An 18,678-nucleotide genomic window follows, 5' to 3' on the forward strand; every position below is an offset into this window, starting at 1 on the left:
CTTGAGGCCGAAGGGCAGGATCAGAAACTCATAGAGCCCGAGGGGTGATAAAGGCCGATTTCAGCCTGGCATCTGCGTCCAGCGGCACTTGCCAGTAGCCTTTGGTAAGATCCATAGTGGTGAGGTACCGAGCACCTCCCAGCTTGTCTAGGAGCTCGTCAGGCCTGGGCATAGGGTAGGCATCAGATACGGTGATGGCATTGAGCTTTCGATAGTCCACACAGAACCGGATTGACCCATCCTTCTTGGGGACTAGCACCACTGGCGAGGCCCAAGGGCTGGCAGACGGCTGGATCACCCCCAAAGCCAGCATGTCCCTGACCTCTCTTTCTAGGTCCTGGGCAGTTTTCCCGGTGACCCGAAAAGGGGAGCATCTTATAGGGGGATGTGACCCGGTCTCCACCCGGTGGACAGTCAAATTAGTGCGTCCAGGCTGGTTCGAAAACAGCGGTCGGTATACATGCAGCACCCCCCTGATCTCAGCGTGCTGGCCCGGGGTCAGTTGATCAGAGAGGGGAATTGCCTCTAGGGGGGAACCAGCTTTTGTCCCAGGGAATAGATCTACTAAGGGGTCATCTCCCTGCCCCTCCCAATGTCCACACACGGCCAACACCACATTCCCCCTGTCATAGTATGGCTTCATCATGTTCACATGGTATACCTGACGGTGATGTGCCCGGTTTGACAGCTCCACCACATAGTTTACCTCATTCAGTTGCTTGATAACCTTGAAGGGCCCTTCCCAGGAGGCCTGGAGTTTGTTTCTCCTCACGGGGATGAGAACCATTACCTGATCCCCGGTGGCGAAGGCACGGGCCCGTGCCATGCGGTCATACCAGACCTTCTGCCTCCTCTGGGCTCGGGCCAGATTCTCCCTGGCCAGGCCCATGAGCTCGGCCAGTCTTTCCCGGAAGGTCAGGACATACTCCACCACTGACTCTCCCTCGGGAGCGGCCTTCCCCTCCCATTCGTCCCTCATCAGGTCTAGGGGCCCCCTTACCCGCCTTCCATACAACAGTTCGAAAGGTGAAAACCCGGTAGATTCCTGGGGTACCTCCCTGTACGCGAACAGCAGGTGAGGTAAGTACTTGTCCCAATCTTGCGGGTGCTGGTTCATAAATGTTTTTAGCATCATCTTCAGCGTCCCGTTGAACCTTTCCACCAGCCCGTTGGACTGGGGGTGATACGCTGAGGCCCAGTTGTGCTGGACCCCACATTTCTGCCATAAGGACCGGAGCAGGGCTGACATGAAGTTGGACCCCTGGTCCGTTAAGACCTCCTTGGGGAACCCCACCCGGCTGAAAATTGTCAGCAGCGCATCTGCCACTGTGTCTGCTTCGATAGAGGACAAGGCCACCGCCTCGGGGTAGCGAGTGGCAAAATCCACCACCACCAGGATGTATTTCTTCCCCGACTGGGTCGTCTTGCTGAGGGGTCCCACTATGTCCATGGCCACCTTCTGGAAAGGTTCTTCTATGATGGGTAAAGGCCTCAAAGCCGCTTTCCCCTTGTCCCGGGCCTTCCCCACCCTCTGGCAGGGGTCACAGGATTGGCAGTACTGTCGGACATGGGTAAAGACCCCAGGCCAGTAAAAGTTCTGTAGCAGCCTCTGCCTGGTGCGTCGGATTCCCTGGTGCCCTGCGAGAGGGATGTCATGGGCCAGGTACAACAGCTTGTGACGAAACTTCTGGGGAACCACCAGCTGCCTCCTGATCCCCCATGACTCTACTTCCCCTGGGGGAGCCCATTCTCGGTACAGGAACCCCTTCTCCCACAGGAACCTCTCCTTGCAACCTCTCCTCATGGTCTGTACCGCACTAAGGTCAGCCCGGTCCCTGTGCTTCCGCAAGGAGGGATCTTTCTGCAACTCGGCCTGGAACTCAGCAGCTGGGACAGGAATGGGGACTGGCTCTCTCTTGCTGGCTGGGTCTGAGGCCGCAGCCTCTCTGAACCGTGCCCCTGGGCGTTCCCCGCTCCCTGGGTTAGGGTCCTGCACCTCGGGTCGAGTACCTTCCCCGTTGTCGGGGTGCAGTGCCCTTTGCCGACTCTGACTACGAGTCACGACCAGGGCACTCTGGGTGTTACTAGGCCAGTCCTCGAGGTCCCCTCCCATTAACACGTCAGTGGGCAAATATCGGTGTACCCCCACATCCTTGGGGCCCTCCTTGGCCCCCCATTTCAAGTGTACCCTTGCCACGGGCACCTTGAATGGGGTCCCGCCCACGCCCATCAGGGTCAGGTAGGTGTCCGGCACCATCCGATCTGAGGCCACCACCTCGGGCCGGGCCAGTGTCACCTCTGCGCCCATGTCCCAGTACCCAGTGACTTTCCTCCCATCTACCTCCAGGGAAACAATGCACTCTTTCCGGAGGGGCAGCCCCACGCCCACCCGGTAAACCAGAAACCCGGAGCCTGGAGCATCCACAGGTGGTATGTTGCCAGCCCCCCTTTCCTGGGAACGTAGCCCCTCCTCCGATTGGGTTTTTACCCAGTCCACCCTCTGCGGGTTGGGTCTGCTTGGTCTGTCCCTGAGCTTGGGGCACTGGGCCCGTATGTGACCTCATTGGCCACAGCGATAGCAGCCCATGTCTCGTGGGTCCCCTTGAGTGGGTCGGAGGGACCTGCCGCTGGATGTTCCCCTTTTGGGGGGGTTCTCGATAGGCCCCATTTGGGAGGTCCCATGATGACTCTCTCTCTGGGTTGAGGCAGACCTGCTCTTTCGAGACTCCTCCCTGCCACCCCCTGCCCGACTGTCCACAAATTGGTCGGCCAGCTGGCCTGCGTGCTGTGGGTTCTCCGGCTTCTGGTCCATCAACCACAGCCTCAGGTCGGACGGGCACTGCTCGTACAGGTGCTCCAGTATGAATAGGTCAAGCAGGTTCTCTTTAGTTTGGGCCCCAGCTGTCCACTTGCGGGCATACCCCTGTGCTGGTTGACCAGTTGTGACCTCACGGGTTTTACGCTGGCTCTGGAACTTTTTCCGGTACATCTCAGGAGTCAGCCCAAACTCGCGGAGCAGGGCCTGTTTGAACAGTTCGTAGTCCCCTGCCTCCGCCCCTTTCAGTCGGCTGTACACCTCCACGGCTGTGGAGTCCAGTAAGGGGGTGAGAACTGCGATCCTGTCTGCAGGGTCAACCCTGTGCAGCTCGCAGGCATTCTCAAAGGCCGTCAGGAAGGTATCTATGTCCTCCCCCTCCTTACGCCGGGGCAGCAAGTGCTTATCAAAGCTCTTTGTAGGCTTGGGTCCCCCCTCACTCACCGCAGCCGGGGCCTCACTGCTCCTCAGCTGGGCCAGGTCCAGCTCATGTTTACGCTGTTTCTCCTTCTCCTCCCGCTCATGGTTACGCTGTTTCGCCTTTTCCTCCAGCTCTCGCCTCTTTAACTCGAGCTCCTCCCGTCTCAGCTCCCTTTCATATTCCAGCCGCATCCGCTCCACGGATGCCGAGCGTCGCCGGGAGGATCCCCTGCTGGGGGGTGAGCTTCACCGGAAGGCTCCCCTGCCGGCCGGGGGTGTCACGGCGCCCTCGGTATACACTGGGCTCCTCCCCGCCCTTCCCCTAGGCCTACGAGGGGGGGGTCTCGGGAAGCCCTTGTCCGCCAGCTGACCACTCCCAGTGGGGACAGACACTGGTGCCTGCGCTGCATCTGCCCGGCTGCTTCCCTCAGAGACAGGGCTCCGTTCATTCATGCGGTCTCCCTGCTCCAGCTGGGCAATCAGCTGGTCCTTGCTGAGCCTCCCCGAGCGCAGCCCCCTCTGCTTGCACAGCTCCACCGGGTCACACTTGCGCCGCTTAGCATACATCTTCCTGCTGGCCACTCACAGGCCGGGGTGCTCGCCGCTCCCCACGGTTTCCAGGGGGACCCCAAGTGCACCAGCCCTTCTTGAGGTCACCACCTCTCTGCCAGGGTCGAGCTGCAGACTCCTCCGCCCCTGGGACCGCTCGCTGCAATCCCCCGGGGGCCCTGTTACTGCAAAGTCCTTCTCACTGGGCACACACTCCCAGGGGTTAATCACCCCTTCGTTTTACTGCTCCTCAGTCACTTACTGCAGGAAGTGCCATCCACGGGGTGCAGTATATCCCACCGCTGCCACCAGTTGTCACGGAGCATGGTGGAGTCCGGCCCTGCACCCCTCTTCCTGGGACCCACAGTGACTCTCGGCCAGCCAGTAAAACAGAAGGTTTATTGGACAACAGGAACACAGGTTACAGCAGAGCTTGCAGGCACAGTCAGGACCCCTCCACCGAGTCCTTCTGGGCTTTCAGGGTGCTTGGATCCTAGCTAGGATACCCTGAATTCCGCCCACACAGGCCCAAGCCCAGACTCAAAACTGCTTCCCTCCTGCCACCCCCTTCCTTTGTCCCCTTCCCGGGCAAAGGTGTTGACCTTTCCCCTCCCTTACCTAGCTCAGGTTACAGGCTCTGGCATAGCTCAGGTTACAGGCCCTGGCATCATCCATCCCCTAAAGTCCTCCCCTGCTCTCCCACTCCCCACACAGACAGTCCCTACTGCATCACAGTCACTCAATGCTTGGGGACGTCTTGGCAGGGGCATCTCGCCCAATTCCATGCATGCTCCGTTGGCTGCCTGCCCCATGTGGGATTGGGGTTCAAATGGTTGGTTAATGGTGATCTTGGCTTGTGCCCCCAAAAGCAGACAAATATTCCCTTCATTAGCCAGTACTTACAGGGTGATCCACAGGGCTACATCAGTTCCCCCACAGCTTTCCACTGACCTCCAGGGCACAAAGGGGTGACTCTGGTGGAGCTCTGCTCCCGGTAAGCTGGGGCAATGGACACTTCTCTGGTACATGGTGAGGGGGCGAAGGGACCTTTTCTTCCATCTGGCCGTGGGTTCATGCAGATTGTTAAACAGCCTGGCCATGTCCTGGGGCCTTTCTTCGCTCCCTCTGCAGGCAGTCACTCAGTGAGCATATCTGGCTTTGCACGGCAGAGCCTGGTACTTTGTCTTTCTCTCTGCCACGTGGAGAATAAACCTAACGGGCCTTTTTGGTACTGTGCCCATCGGCGGGTCCCAAGCACTTTACAGAAGTCGTGCAGGGAATTGATGTGATTCGCCCAGTGCCGCACAGCAGACTTGGGAATAGAACCCAGGAGTCCTGACTCCCGGTCCTGTGGTCTAACCACAGATGGGCACCACAAGCAGCCTTTGCCCGTACAAAAGATGCAAGCATCTCCAGGCTGCAGCTGTCATACTGAACTGAACGGTGCAGCCTTCAGAACTCCATTGTGAGCAGAACAGCAGCTGCCTGGTGCTTAGAGACCATCCTCTCTCCCCACTGGGAATTCTGCGTCCCCCTAGTCTCAGGTCCGGGGGAGCCCGCTGGCTGAAAGGCTGTCATTGCCTGCTGCCTTTCAGAATCCGCAGCTTTATGCAAGAGGTGCTGAGGCCCATGAACATGCCCTAGAACCTTTCCATGGCCCGGCATTTAGCTGTGCCTGTGCTAAGAGCACAGGCAGTGTCGCCTTTGCCACTCCAGATCAGGTGCAGCTCACTTTTTTCACCCAGCTCATGAGCATGAGGAGATCTTGACCAAACTCAGACATACCCAGCAGGTGAAGCTGCACATCCAACCTTGCAGCCCAACTGCAGGAGGAAATTAGTTTCAATTATGCTTTGGTTCCAGCAAGAATTCAATGCACGCCCAGCCAGCACGCAATGTGGTGTTAATTGGAAAGATTTGCTGCCGAGTGGCCTTCGCCAGCGAGCCATGACCCCTGGGAGATCCACAGCAGAAGCAAACACAGTAACTCACCACCTGGAATCCACCTGCTCCCAAGCGGTGTGTCTGCTAGCTACACCGCACTTAGCTGTCCCCAAGCCTTGCTCACGCCATGCCGGGCTCCGTCCCCAAGCCTTGCTTGCTCTGTGCCGGGCTCTGTCTCCAAATATTGCTATTTGCATTAAAGGAAAACTTCCAAGTGGCATCTGCATTTCGTTAAAAAGGCCCTCCCCTGGGAGGCTGTTTTCTTCAGTATTTTCAAGACTGCTGGAGCAGCGAAGCACAAGTCTTGGAAACGCTGAAGTGAAAACAAAACTTCCAGAAATACTGCTTGATCTTTCCTGCCCAATGGGTGACCTTGTAGTTCCAATCTGCTAAGGGGAGAGCCATGAAACTTAAGGGAATTTACCAGGGTTTCTGGGTTAGATGAAGGGTGACACTATTTCATCAAAGTAAATTAGGCCCAAGGGTAAATGTCTTTCATGGCTCTGATGTTTTGATGCATGGGACTGGTAATTCAAGTGCCCGATACCCTTATTCTGGACAGTCTATATCTGCCATGATGCACCACGCTGCGTGGTCAGGGGAAGGTTGCACTGCATCCTGGGAAGCTGTAGCTGTGAACTTGAATTATTGTTAAGTGTAATAGTATTTATTATTTGTATTGCGATAACACCTCTGAGCCCCAGTCATGGACCAGCACCCCACTGCGCTAGGGACTGGGCAAACAGAACAAGACGACAGCCCATGCCCCAAACCCCTTACCAGCTGGGTCTGCTAACCACTGGCCTGTGTTCCCATTCAGGAACCCCTTAGACATCCCTGCATTATGGTACAAAATAGTTAGAGAATCACTAAGATAGAAATGATATTTTATTCCTTTTTTTTTCCCCTTTAGATTCTGGATCACAACACAGAATACAACAGTCCGTTCATTATCACAGCAGCAAGGTTTGCTGATTTAAAATGAAAACACAACAGTTGGTTTTATTTTACAACATTCAAGATTTTGCCATTTTCTACATATACAACTTTTAATGTTTTTCTTTATACTGACTGCACACTACAGACACTGAAGTCACTCTGAACATAGAACTCATGGTGTACGTACAGCTAACACTCAAGGGGCAGACTGGGAGGGGTTTTGCTTGTTTGAATCAGTAGAATGCCACCAAGAAAAAAAGAACATATTACACTGCCTGCTACAGGTTGGACAAAGATAAGGGTCTGAGGAACACAACACGCACTCACTCTGCCTCACACTGCAGGACAGGAGGTGCTTCCCATCTCACACACCACTGGAGGAAAACTAAATATTGTGTCCTGAATTCACGGATCCCAAACAAACCTTCCTTCTGCTCACCTACCCACTCATCCTGAAGCCCAGGGCAGAAGAACTGGGGTGGATCAAATGGGACCTTCTCTCCCCAAATCTCCCTGGAACAGATCTGGACCTACGCAGACGTTCTGAAAGCTTCCTCCCCCTTGAATGTAATTTTATTTCTTTCCCCTTGTTTTATCTCACACTGGGTTTGTGCATCTGCCTGGTAAATACTGGGAATCTTACGAGGTAACATGACCGCATGAGTTTGCCCCTTGTAATGCATAAGTTACCAGGAAAGACTGCAGACCTGGACCATGCTCCTGGGTGCTCAGAGGTTTGGGTAAGTGACCAGACTTTGGGAAGTTTCTGCGGGAAAATTCACCTCGTGTCCCGGGCCAGCACAGAGGCAGCCAACACTTAACTCCTAGTTACACTTGACTTTAGCATAGGAAATAAATGGTGCATCGCCCACCTGCATGGGGGCAGCCTCCATCCTATCTGAGCTGCCCTCCAAGCCCCGGAGGGTCACCCAGCACCAGTCAGGGCTCTATTTTCCCAGCAGAAGCAGAGGAGGGTGTTGTACAGCAAGTGGATACTGACACTCTGGAATTACACGTGACATTAATGCCAAGGACTCGACCCCCTGTAGCCCACTACAGGGAACTGCAAAGGAATTAACCAAGATGTGCCACTCACGGTCAAGTACTGCTGTGTTTAGTCTCCTGCAGTGCTCCCTGGATCCCTTTGCTGGCTTAGACAAATAAGAACCGGCCCTTTAACAGAGACAATTTCTGAGACAGGACCTGTTTAGTCCTCAGAGACGGTCTAATCTTGTCACACAGAATGGAGGAGGGAAGCAGGATTACTCCCTGCACAGCGTCACTGTACCGGGGCATTTCACAGACTGACTCTTCCACCAAAGCACTAGATCACATTGAAAACAACATCTCCGGGGGGGAGGCGATTTTAGTCGGGAGCTCAGAGAGGAAGGTGCTGCAGCGACAAGCCACATGCTGCAAAGGGAGCTCTCCTGGGTTTAAACCGGCATGGAGGTGCGGTCTGAGAAATAAAAGCAATTGGCTTTTCTGCTTTCTCCTCACCAGCAAGAGCCCTTGGGGCCCTGCTCCAGGGGCGCATGATGGTTATGACTGATACTGCAAAACGCAACTGCAGTCTGCTCCCCATGGGTCTCTTCCAGCCATACTGTGTTGGATTTTACTTGCAGATTCAATTTCACCAAAACAAAACTGAAGTGATCCCCAAAGCCCCATCTAAACTAAAAAAAACTTGTATCACAAGAACCTGCTTCTTGCAATGCTTTGAGCGTGCAACGTTTGTGTTGCTCACACCAGCCATCCACAGCACAAACATGGGCTGTAGGGGCTGGCTGCCACAACTGGGACGAGGCCTTTAGCTGAGCTCTGGCTGAACTGGTGCCACTGGCCATGGGTTTCTCACTACAGCCACAGGTGCTGCACTGTCCCCAGTTCAGCAGATCCGGAGCTGGGAACCAGGATTCAGATTTCAAATTCCCCAAAGCCCAAGAGGAGATCTGGGCCTGGGCACTGGGTTTGGCCAGCTTAGAAATCTGGATGTGACTTCAGATTCGGATCCGCCTTCCTCTTGTCAAACACAGAGAGTCTGGAGTGCGAGGGTTGGTTTGCACCCATCTCCTGTTTTAACAGATTTCCTGCCCTACCAAGAGAATAAAACACAATCAGCCCAGATGTGAAAACAACACCCTCCTCCCAGACCCAGTGCAAGAGCCACACAGGAAAAGCTCCTCCCTCTGGGTGCCAACAGCTGATGTTTTGGGGTGGAGCCAGACGCATGCTGGCCAACCATTTAAATCCCCAAGGTTCAGGGAGACTAAAATCCGAGTGCTGTGCCAGGACCGGAGCACGAAGCAGACTTGTCTCCATGCACCCCACCAGGTTCTTGCTTTCGGATTAAAGAGATCCAATAAACATTATTGTTATTAGCCATCTATATCGCACCAGAAGTGCACACAGTGCTTTACAAACACTGATGAGCAGCACTCCGCTCATCCAGTGGACAATCCCTTCCTTAGTTTGCAGTGTGGCGTATGATCCATGCTCCCAGGTCTGAGAGGCAGCCACCCAAAAACCTCCCCCTCCCCACAGAAAGGGCAAAGAACCACACCCCCAATATGGTGCCAAGCAAAGTGCCACGGGGAGCACATCCTGTCATTCTCTCAGTCACGCACCACTCAACAGCACTAGAAAAATGAAGAGAAACTTACTAATACAACATCGTCAACAGCTAGCCTTAACGGCGATGGTCGTTATACATTAACATTACACATTACTGTAGGCAGACAGTACCGTGCGTGGAGTTTAGTTAGCTTGTTATATAGAGAACCAGTATTAAAGTACAAAGGGTAACACAGACACAGCTGCTTTGCGTCTCCTTAGGAGGACCTGTTGCTGTCATTCTCGCTTTCTTGCAGGTCGCTTGCATTGGTGGTCCAAGCGTCTGTCCTCAGGTCTCTGATCTGTGAGAAGGGAGGACATTGAGTCAGTCTGGTTCCTGTACTCAACCCCTCAGCAGGGAAGAAAGCAGAGGAGACACTAAGAAAAAGCCAAGCATTGCAGATTGCACTTGCTTTAGCTGGCAAAGAATCACTGGAGCATATGCTTGTTCACTCCAGCAGATACTTCTGGGACCCAATTTACATTTTTCTTTTTAAAAAATCCTGTATTTTGGTGCCACATTTTCACATCTGCACTGATGCAATCCGACAACAGACACCATGGCATTGACCTGCCCGACCTATTCCCATTACCCAACAGAGCAGGATAGTGAACATGCTCAGACTGGGGTTCGCGATCTAGCCATGATTTAAGAAAACATCACTGCAACAAAAACATTCCTGCAACAAAAACATTCAAGGAAAACTCCACCTGGGAGTGGGGAGTCCCTGAGCGGAGAAAGAGGGGAAATGAACCCAATAAATGGTGCTTTGCAAATTCACTCAGCTCTACATAGAACCACTAGGAAATATGGATGGAGCGACAAGCAGCATGCGCAGCAGGACACCAACAGGTGGAAGCAAGGAAATGTATGTCAAGTGCCTGGTTTTGCAAGGTTTATAATGTCTTAAGAGAGCCCACAAGACCCATCCTGGTATTCGAGGTTCCATCCCAAATTAACCAATTAGAACCCAACATCCAAACAAACAGCCCCTGCAGAAGGGCCACAGACCTTAACAACACAGCCTCTGGAGTCATTAATTCTAAGCACCCGCTTTACCAGAGGCACCAAGCACTTTTCCCTGGTAGCACAGCACCGCCTGCAGCGTAACTGATCCACCAAGCCACATGCAGAGCGTACAGGGAACACACAGTCTCCAGAAAGCCAATGCCTCTAAGGTGGATTATAAAGTAGGGGGAGCATCAGTAATGTCGAGCTCCTAGAGGAGGGAAACCCACCAGCTAGCCACCCTGTATGGCCTTACGGCTTGCACTGTGTTCAGGACGAAGGGCAGGAAGGGACAGAGACATGAACACCAGGGAGCTCCAGCTTGAGGAATGCAAAGTGGCAGCCCGGCCCGGGCAGCGCAGAGGCGGGGAGAGCCACAGCAGGTTACACAGACAATCCGACGTGCCGCCGCGCTCCGGAGAGATTGCACATGCGTGGCTTTATCGTTCACACTGCCACAAATCAGCCCTTTGGGAGGCTGCCTGTGCACCTCCCTTCCACCTCCCCCTTCCGCCGCAGACCGGATCCGAGAGATCCCAGTCCTAGGGCCAGATCCTGAGGGCCACGTCGGACCCTGTTCAGCTCTCTCGCCCCCCAGTCTCACCTTCACTGGATTCACACACACACACACACACAGGATATCAGAATCAGGCCCTTGGGTTTTTTCACAGGCACCACACCGGGACTTTGTTTGAGTACAGGCCTCAGGAATGGAATGGACCTGATACTGCAGCACAGTCGAGTAACGTGTAAACCCCCCAGGGTTTGTGCTGAAGTCCTGTGCTCCCTGCTCTGTACAAACCGTACCCCCTGCCCCATACTATCCCTGCTAACATCTAGCGAGGCTCTGAGCTCAGCCCCATGCACAGCTGCCATTAGCCCTGCCCGGCACAGAGCAGCAGCACATACGAAAAGCTGGGTGTGGCTCACCTGATGGCTCTAGTTCAGTTCTCTGCTTTTTGGGCCCCTGTTGCTGCAAAGAAAACAGCAAAACGTCTTTAGAAGTCCAGCCAAGAGGCCTCAGCCACCTGCCCAGCTCCATGCCTGGCAAGCAGCCAGGGACCAGCTTTCAATACAACACAACGTGTGTGCAGCAAGGGACCAAGGTCCTTACCGTTTGAGGCAATCAAGTTCTCCGCCTGAGCCTCCTCATCCCCAGGAGCTCTGCAACAAGAGATGCACAGTGAGAACTGTGAGCGTCACCACCCTGCCAGTGCATGGAGCAGGCGCCTGGACACTGCTAACTGAGTGCCTGATGCTGGGAGGGGCTGAGCACAGAGACCAGGTGGGCTGTGCATGCTCAGGGCCTGTTCAGATTAGGCCTTCAGTCTTATGACCCAAACGCACCCCAGTGAATAAACATGGGCTCTCGTCCATAACCCCCAAACCAAGAGCAAATCCACTCAGCCCAGGCTGGGAGCTGGCATGGGTGGGAGCCACAGCAACACAGCTATGGGGGCTACAGAGCAGCGGTCGGGGCGGCTGTGAGCTCTCAGATCACTGGGGAGGAGATTGTTGGAGGGAGGTGTGTGGAGAAGAGGGTCCGTTGTACAGTGGCTGGCTTGCTTGGTTAGCCTAAGTCTGCACCAGCCTCTCTGGGCTTTACGAAATAAAGCAGGCTCCCATCGAGCCCCCGGCACACCACTGCACCACCCTGCAATGCGACGGCTGGTGGGGCCAGGGGCCTGCGTGCCAGGCTCCTGGATGTGCTATCACAGGGGCCTACAACCGCCACTGAATTGGCAGGTTCCCTAGGAGAACAGCAGTCCGAACATGCAAGGAAAGTGTCCCCCAGGCAGACGAAGCTGGTGACTGCACTAGTACTCTCCTGACTGGCTAATATCCTGAGTCCTGGCCCTTGGAGAGTGCACCCAGACAGCCATGCCCCCACTGGGGTAATCTCCCCAAGCAGACATCCTGCCCTTGCTGCTCAAGGGGCCTTGTGGAACGCTCTGTTCTTTGGCTCTGGAAGCAGCACAGAGCGGGGATCCTCATTTAGCGGGAACGTTCTCCCAGCTGCTATGAGTCTGTGGATTTATTTATGGGTCAGGAGTCTAAAGGCAAGTCCAGGCAGAAAGAGGCTAACCACCACTCACATGCATACCTGGGCTTTTGGTTGAAGCTGCATCTGCACCTCCTGCCTGGAAGAGTAAGAAAATATCGTGAGTGTGTAAGAGAAAAGCCTCCCTTTGGAATAGGTTGTAGCCATTCACCCCCAAAGCACCAGCGGTGCTACCCCAAGAACTTCACTACCCCAGAGCTTCCGAGGCCCCCGGCAGCGGGTCCATGGTTCTCAGTGCTGTGTTTACAGGGACGCTATGGACCTGCAGGATTCCCAGCAGCCTTAAGGCATCTCACGCAGCAGCGATGAACGACAGGGCAGGGGGACGCCGCAGAGCTCTTTCGTGTGAGGGAAAGGACACAGAGCCATGCCACAGGTTAGAAAGTCACCGCCTGTGCTGTCTGACATAGTACTCAGAATAAACTTTGAAGAGTCTGAGTGTGCAGCATCCCACTGGGGAACGGGGGGTAGGGGAAGAATGTAGCTTTGAGAGGGGTACAAGTGCCCTTCAGCAGAAACATGGCCCTCAAAGAGTGCTGATTTACCCATTTACACTAAGGTCCATCTACCCTGCAGCTAGCAGGGCTATCTCCAGCTCAGGGAGATGTAACAAAGCAACGTAACGGCAGCAGCACGGGCTGTGGCATAGGCTAGCCACTGGAGCGCAGTCCTAAGATCCTGGGTACATCCCTGGGCAGCCAGTTCTCAGTCATGAAGTTCTTCGCACTCTCTCACTGGGCCACTGACTCCGCCCTCACCAACTTACTGAGTATGAGGAGAATTCCAACAGAAAACAAGACCACGGCAAACACCAAACCGCCGATCCTCAAACTCTGGTAATCTGGGGGGAAAGGCAAGGGACGTTTTCATTTCCACGTGAGCTGCAGCATTCAGACAAACATGGTCAGATCTCTCTCTCTCTCTCTCGATCTCTCTCTCTCTCACACACACACACACACACACACACACACACACACCCTAAGGACTCTGATGCTCACCATAGTTGAAAGGATCTTTCTCCTTCTCTTGATTGGCTGCTGGAAACAAAACAGACAAAAAGTTTGTGAATATGATCATTGGGATTACAAGCACTGTGCCAAATCACTCTGAATATGAGTTATTTTAGTGCTGAGGACCCTCCATCAGGGATTAGGGCTCCATTGTGCAGGGTGCTGGACAAACACGAAAGGAGATGGTCCCTACCCTGGAGAGCTACAGGCTAAGTGCAAGGGGAGAGACTTGTCTGCATGTGTCCATGCAGGACCCTAAAATCTAGGCTGGGAACGTATGTCAATAAGAGGGTCCAAGATTGGGATGAGTTGCTACTATATTTGCTGTTTGCTTACAGGAAGGCACTTCAAGAATCAGTTGGGTTCTCCCCTCTTGAGCTCCTATAGAGAAGGAACGTGAGGGGACCCTCGATCTCATCACAGGTGCCTGGGAAGGGGACATAGAGGCAGAGGGAGATCCAGTAACTGAATACGTGCAAAGATTCAGAAGAAGGGTTAAAAGACACGCTGGGTCTAACCTCACTGATGGTCAGGCCAAACAAACGCCATGGTATGATAAACATACTTGGAAACACTCTTTTGAAATAGAAGACTGGGTGCTAGTCCTAAGCCCAGCAAAAAAATACAAAATGCAAATGATTTGGGCAGGACCTTTTGAGGTGACAGAGGTGAATGAAGACACAGACAATGGGAAAAAGCCTCATGGGAATTCTGTCCCACAGCTGGTGCATGTAAACAGACTTACAGCCTATCACAGAAGGGAAACCATGGCAAACACGAGCTGCTGTGCAGGAGGGGAAACCGAGGCACACCACCTCATTGATTTGATGGCTGAATGCCAAACTGACTTAGTCTCTGGAAAGCAATGAATGATATCTGCAATGAATGAAAACCAGCTGAAAAGGCAGATGTGTTGTCTGTGTTGCAAGAGCACAAAAGGAGTGTTTTCTAGCAAGCCAGGGAAGGCACACTTGCTCACCCACAAAATCGTTACATAAGGACCAAAGCAGACCCTGCAGGGCCCCGGCAAGGTGTAAGAGCAGAAACACAAAGCATGTTATACCTGGGAGTAATTAAAGCATCTGACAGGTCTTGGCATCACCTGTGGTCTTGGGCCCTATGAAAGGCAACACTGTAAGGTTTTGTGTTGATTACAGAAAAGTCAGTGCTGTCACACCACCAGGTGCTTATCCTATGCCTAGAATTGAGGATATGCTGGGTATCTTAAGCAAAGCTAAATATCTCAGCTCTTCTGATGTAGTTAACAGAAACTGGCAGATTCCTTTAGATGGGGATGCGCAGAAAAAAATCTGCTTTCATCACTGATATGGGTCTCTGTGGATTCACAACATCAGCATTTGGGTTAATGAATGCAGGAGCCACCTTCAGAGGCTGGTCAACCAAGCATTAAACGGTTTGCAGGACTTTGCAAGAGCCTGTGTTGATGGCATAGCAGTGTTTAACACTGCTTGGGCTGATCACAAAACACACCTAACTGCAGAAGCCTCTAGGTGTAAAACTTGACCAGACGGAGTTCCTTATTTGGGACACTGGGTAGGGGAGATCAAATATCCCTGGAGCCCTTCCAAGTTGAAGCTATAGTGAATGGGCCTGTGCCCCAAATGAAGAAGCAGGTCCAATCTTTCATAGATCTGGTGTTATAAGCTGTGACAGAAGGTTTGTGTGGGGGTTCAGTGACCTCATGTCTGCAATCACAAATCCATGTGAAAAGACACAGCCTAATGAAGCTGTATGCACAGAGGCAAGTCAAGAGGGGTTTGAGAAGATGAAGAAAATCCTGTCTGAAAAGCCTGTTTTAGCTAGCCCAGACTTCGACAACATGTTTGAACTGTGCACAGATGCATCAGACACTAGTTCAGGGACTGTATGAAGGCAGTCTGGGAAGAACGAAGAACACCCCATTGCTTTTTCAAGCAAGAAATTGACACCCACTGCACGAAATTATTCTGTCATAGAGAAAGAATGTTATGCCATTGTGTGGGCAGTAAAGCAGTTACAGCCCTACCTTGTCAACAGAAAGCTCAGGGTATTAACAGCTCATTCTCCATTCATCTGGCTGCACAAAACTAACGCCTCAAACTCCAAGCTTCTGCGCTGGAGTCTTCCACTATGTGAATTTGATATGGGAATTGTGGCTATCAAGGGAAAAGAAAACATGGTGGCAGATGCCCTGTCCAGGGAAGAGGGCCCACACCTGTTGCCTCCAGGTCAGCCAGTGGTCCCCTGGGGGAGGTGTGACAGAATGCACCCCTGTATTCACACCCTTGACACGCTGTAATGATCGGTGTACAAGGCATGCCTTCTGAGGGGTCATTTGAAAATGCATAACTTGCTGATCAGTAATATCCTGGCAAAAGGTACGGAGCAATGTCATGTGTGAAGTCATGAACATAAGCTAAGGCCATGACTGAAGCGTGTTTCCCAGATAAGTCTGAGGAGGGGTTAAACCAGTTTTGCAAAGACAAAGGGAAAGCGGACACCCCAGCCAGGGGTCAACAAAGCGAATGGGCCATCCCCTATCAACCAGCCCTTCTTTGGCAAGAAAGGGGGGCAGGCTGTGCTGAGTAGATACTTGGCATTTTCAGGAGTGTTTGTACTCCGTGTGGCTTGCCACTGCCCATGCTACTGTGGGACACGACTATGTTGGTGCTAGTTCTCATCGAGCTGCTGCGAGTGAGCTGGGGAAGTACATCCCGAGCTCCCAGTGCCGATGTGGTCACAGTCAGACACCCTGAGGCCAATTGCTCACGTGCAAGGCAGCGTGAGTGGGTGCAGGCAGAAGGTGGAGGAAGCTGTAGCATGAAGCAGGGTGGATCCAGACAGGTTCTCATGGCCTCCTGTTAGGTGCTTTTCTCAGTGACTGAGTTACCGGAGCTTATGGCCCCGTGTTCCCAGTCAGACTGTGTAGGGCTAGCCAAGCAGATGTCCCTGAAGCTGGACCAGGCCCCTCACCTAGCAGTTCCCTTGATGTTTGTTTGCTGGGAGTTATATTTTTCCAGCAAGAAAAGGCTATTTAAAAGTCCTGATGCTTCCTCCACCCATCAGTTGTGCCCTGGCAGCTCCAAGCCTGGGGGGTACGCAGGGGATCACCCCAATCTGGACGCATAACTCTGCGTTATCTGCCTGGATCCCATGGGCCCTTCGGCTGTACCCCTACCCCTTCCAGAGCGCAAGGTGTGCAGGACTTGATACCTACCATCCGCCACGACCACAGGCACCAGCAGAGAGCACAGAAAGATCAGCGCTGTTTCCATGGCCACTAGAACAGAGAGGAGGACAGGGGTTACTCTTCGCACTAGGCAGCAAGGACAAAAGCAGCAGAACAGTGGAGTAGGGGAGGGGGACGCCTTGGGTGCGTGAGATTCACTCCAGCAGATCAGACAGTAGGTCAGCCTGGACCAGGACACTGGATCCAACAGCTCTGGAACTTCAGAGAAATTCAAAACCAGAATCCAACTCCACTGGTTGGGTTCCCCTCTAGTTCAGTCATTGGGCTCCATATCCTGGCTCCAGCAGCAGCTCGGGCTTGATGGTGCAGAGGGAGGGCAGTGCACCAGGCTAACTGTGCAATCCTGTCTGTGTGGAGGAACTACTCCTTCCTGACCCCTGCAGGGATCCAGCTCGCAACCTGAAGCCTGACAACTAATTACTCTCAGCTACTAATAGTTTACCTCATAAGATTATTCAATCTCTTTTAAAGCCCAGCTGCAGCGTTATACTCCCTGCAGGCCGGCTGCAAGGCAACGTCATCTTTCCCAAAGAACTGGAAGGCTGGCATCAGGCGTGCTGTTAAAGGTGTAAGCACTGGGCCCCGCGGGTGAGTAACCTGGAGCCACCCCTGGTACTTGGCCCCTGTTCTCCAGACCGGCAGGGGCTGGGAGCCCGTTTGGGCATGGCAGGGAGGCGACCTTGGCTTCCATTACTCCTTATGGGGGAGCTGAAGGAGCCAGACTCAGATGGACTCCCAGCTGGGACGCAGGGTGGCCAGAGCACGTTCCCCTTTGAGGATCAGGGCTGGGGCAGCAGGCACCAGGGACTGATGGAGAAAAGTTGTTGCCCTCATGCTGTATATCATCAAACACAAGACCCCATTACGCCCAGCCCAAGCCCTTCCCCCACCCCCGGTTACTGGGCTCCACACCCTTTTCCGCATGCCCTGGAGCCAGTGTCTACTTCGGGAGTGAGCTGGACTCCGGCATGCACAGACTAGCTACAAACAGGCCGAGGGGCCTGCTCTGCAGAGGCGCCTGCACCCCGAGCCCGGTGGCTGAGGGGCTCAGCCCAGCAAAGGTCTCTGGGCCCTTGGCCCCTGCGCTGTGTTCCTGCCTTGGCTGCATTAAGTGGAGTGAGCAGCCTGCCCCAGCTCGGGGAGGAGGAGGGTTACCGGTTTGAGGGCCATTGCTACTGCAAGGTCACATCACTCCCTGGGGGCCTTACTGCCTCCCACCTCTGCTCTCACCATGGCTGCCAAGGTCAGTGCTGTGCTTTGTCAGACAATGTTTTAATGTGCCCCATTAGCATAGTAACTGCTGCCCGTTCCCACAGACAGCGCTGCTCTGTCCTTGGCTCGGGAGCGACGGAGCCAGCCCTGCGTGCCCCAACAGTAACCGCTGCCCGTTCCCACAGACGGCGCTGCTCTGTCCTTGGCTCGGGAGCGACGGAGCCGGCCCTGCGCGCCCCAACAGTAACTGCTGCCCATTCCCACAGACGGCACTGCTCTGTCCCAGGCTCGGGAGCGACGGAGCCAGCCCTGAGTGCCCCAACAGTAACCGCTGCCCGTTCCCACAGACGGCGCTGCTCTGTCCTTGGCTCGGGAGCGACGGAGCCGGCCCTGCGCGCCCCAACAGTAACTGCTGCCCATTCCCACAGACGGCACTGCTCTGTCCCAGGCTCGGGAGCGACGGAGCCAGCCCTGAGTGCCCCAACAGTAACCGCTGCCCGTTCCCGCAGACGGCACTGCTCTGTCCCAGGCTCGGGAGCGACGGAGCCAGCCCTGAGTGCCCCAACAGTAACCGCTGCCCGTTCCCGCAGACGGCACTGCTCTGTCCCAGGCTCGGGAGCGACGGAGCCGGCCCTGCGTGCCCCAACAGTAACTGCTGCCCATTCCCACAGACGGCACTGCTCTGTCCCAGGCTCGGGAGCGACGGAGCCAGCCCTGAGTGCCCCAACAGTAACCGCTGCCCGTTCCCGCAGACGGCGCTGCTCTGTCCCAGGCTCGGGAGCGACGGAGCCAGCCCTGAGTGCCCCAACAGTAACCGCTGCCCGTTCCCGCAGACGGCACTGCTCGGTCCTTGGC

General features: G+C 54.2%; 1 protein-coding gene across 2 annotated transcripts in view; it reads right to left on the bottom strand.

The window, feature by feature from the left end:
- Positions 1-6,598: 6,598 nt before the first annotated feature.
- The window catches only part of FXYD6 (FXYD domain containing ion transport regulator 6), a 40,336-nt gene continuing 28,256 nt past the window's right edge, over positions 6,599-18,678 (bottom strand). The window contains exons 2-8 of one of the 2 annotated variants that reach the window (XM_030538460.1): positions 16,579-16,641; positions 13,350-13,388; positions 13,118-13,192; positions 12,394-12,430; positions 11,404-11,453; positions 11,220-11,262; positions 6,599-9,582 (exon numbers count right to left, since the gene is read on the bottom strand). In XM_030538460.1, the coding sequence (XP_030394320.1) occupies positions 11,234-11,262; positions 11,404-11,453; positions 12,394-12,430; positions 13,118-13,192; positions 13,350-13,388; positions 16,579-16,636 (288 nt within the window). In that variant the 5' untranslated portion in view covers positions 16,637-16,641 and the 3' untranslated portion in view covers positions 6,599-9,582; positions 11,220-11,233. The remainder of the gene's footprint in view (positions 9,583-11,219; positions 11,263-11,403; positions 11,454-12,393; positions 12,431-13,117; positions 13,193-13,349; positions 13,389-16,578; positions 16,642-18,678) is intronic. The other variant, XM_030538459.1, reaches the window with a different exon arrangement.

Source organism: Gopherus evgoodei, chromosome 19, assembly GCF_007399415.2.
Source record: "Gopherus evgoodei ecotype Sinaloan lineage chromosome 19, rGopEvg1_v1.p, whole genome shotgun sequence".
In the NCBI taxonomy this organism is placed as follows: domain Eukaryota; kingdom Metazoa; phylum Chordata; order Testudines; family Testudinidae; genus Gopherus; species Gopherus evgoodei.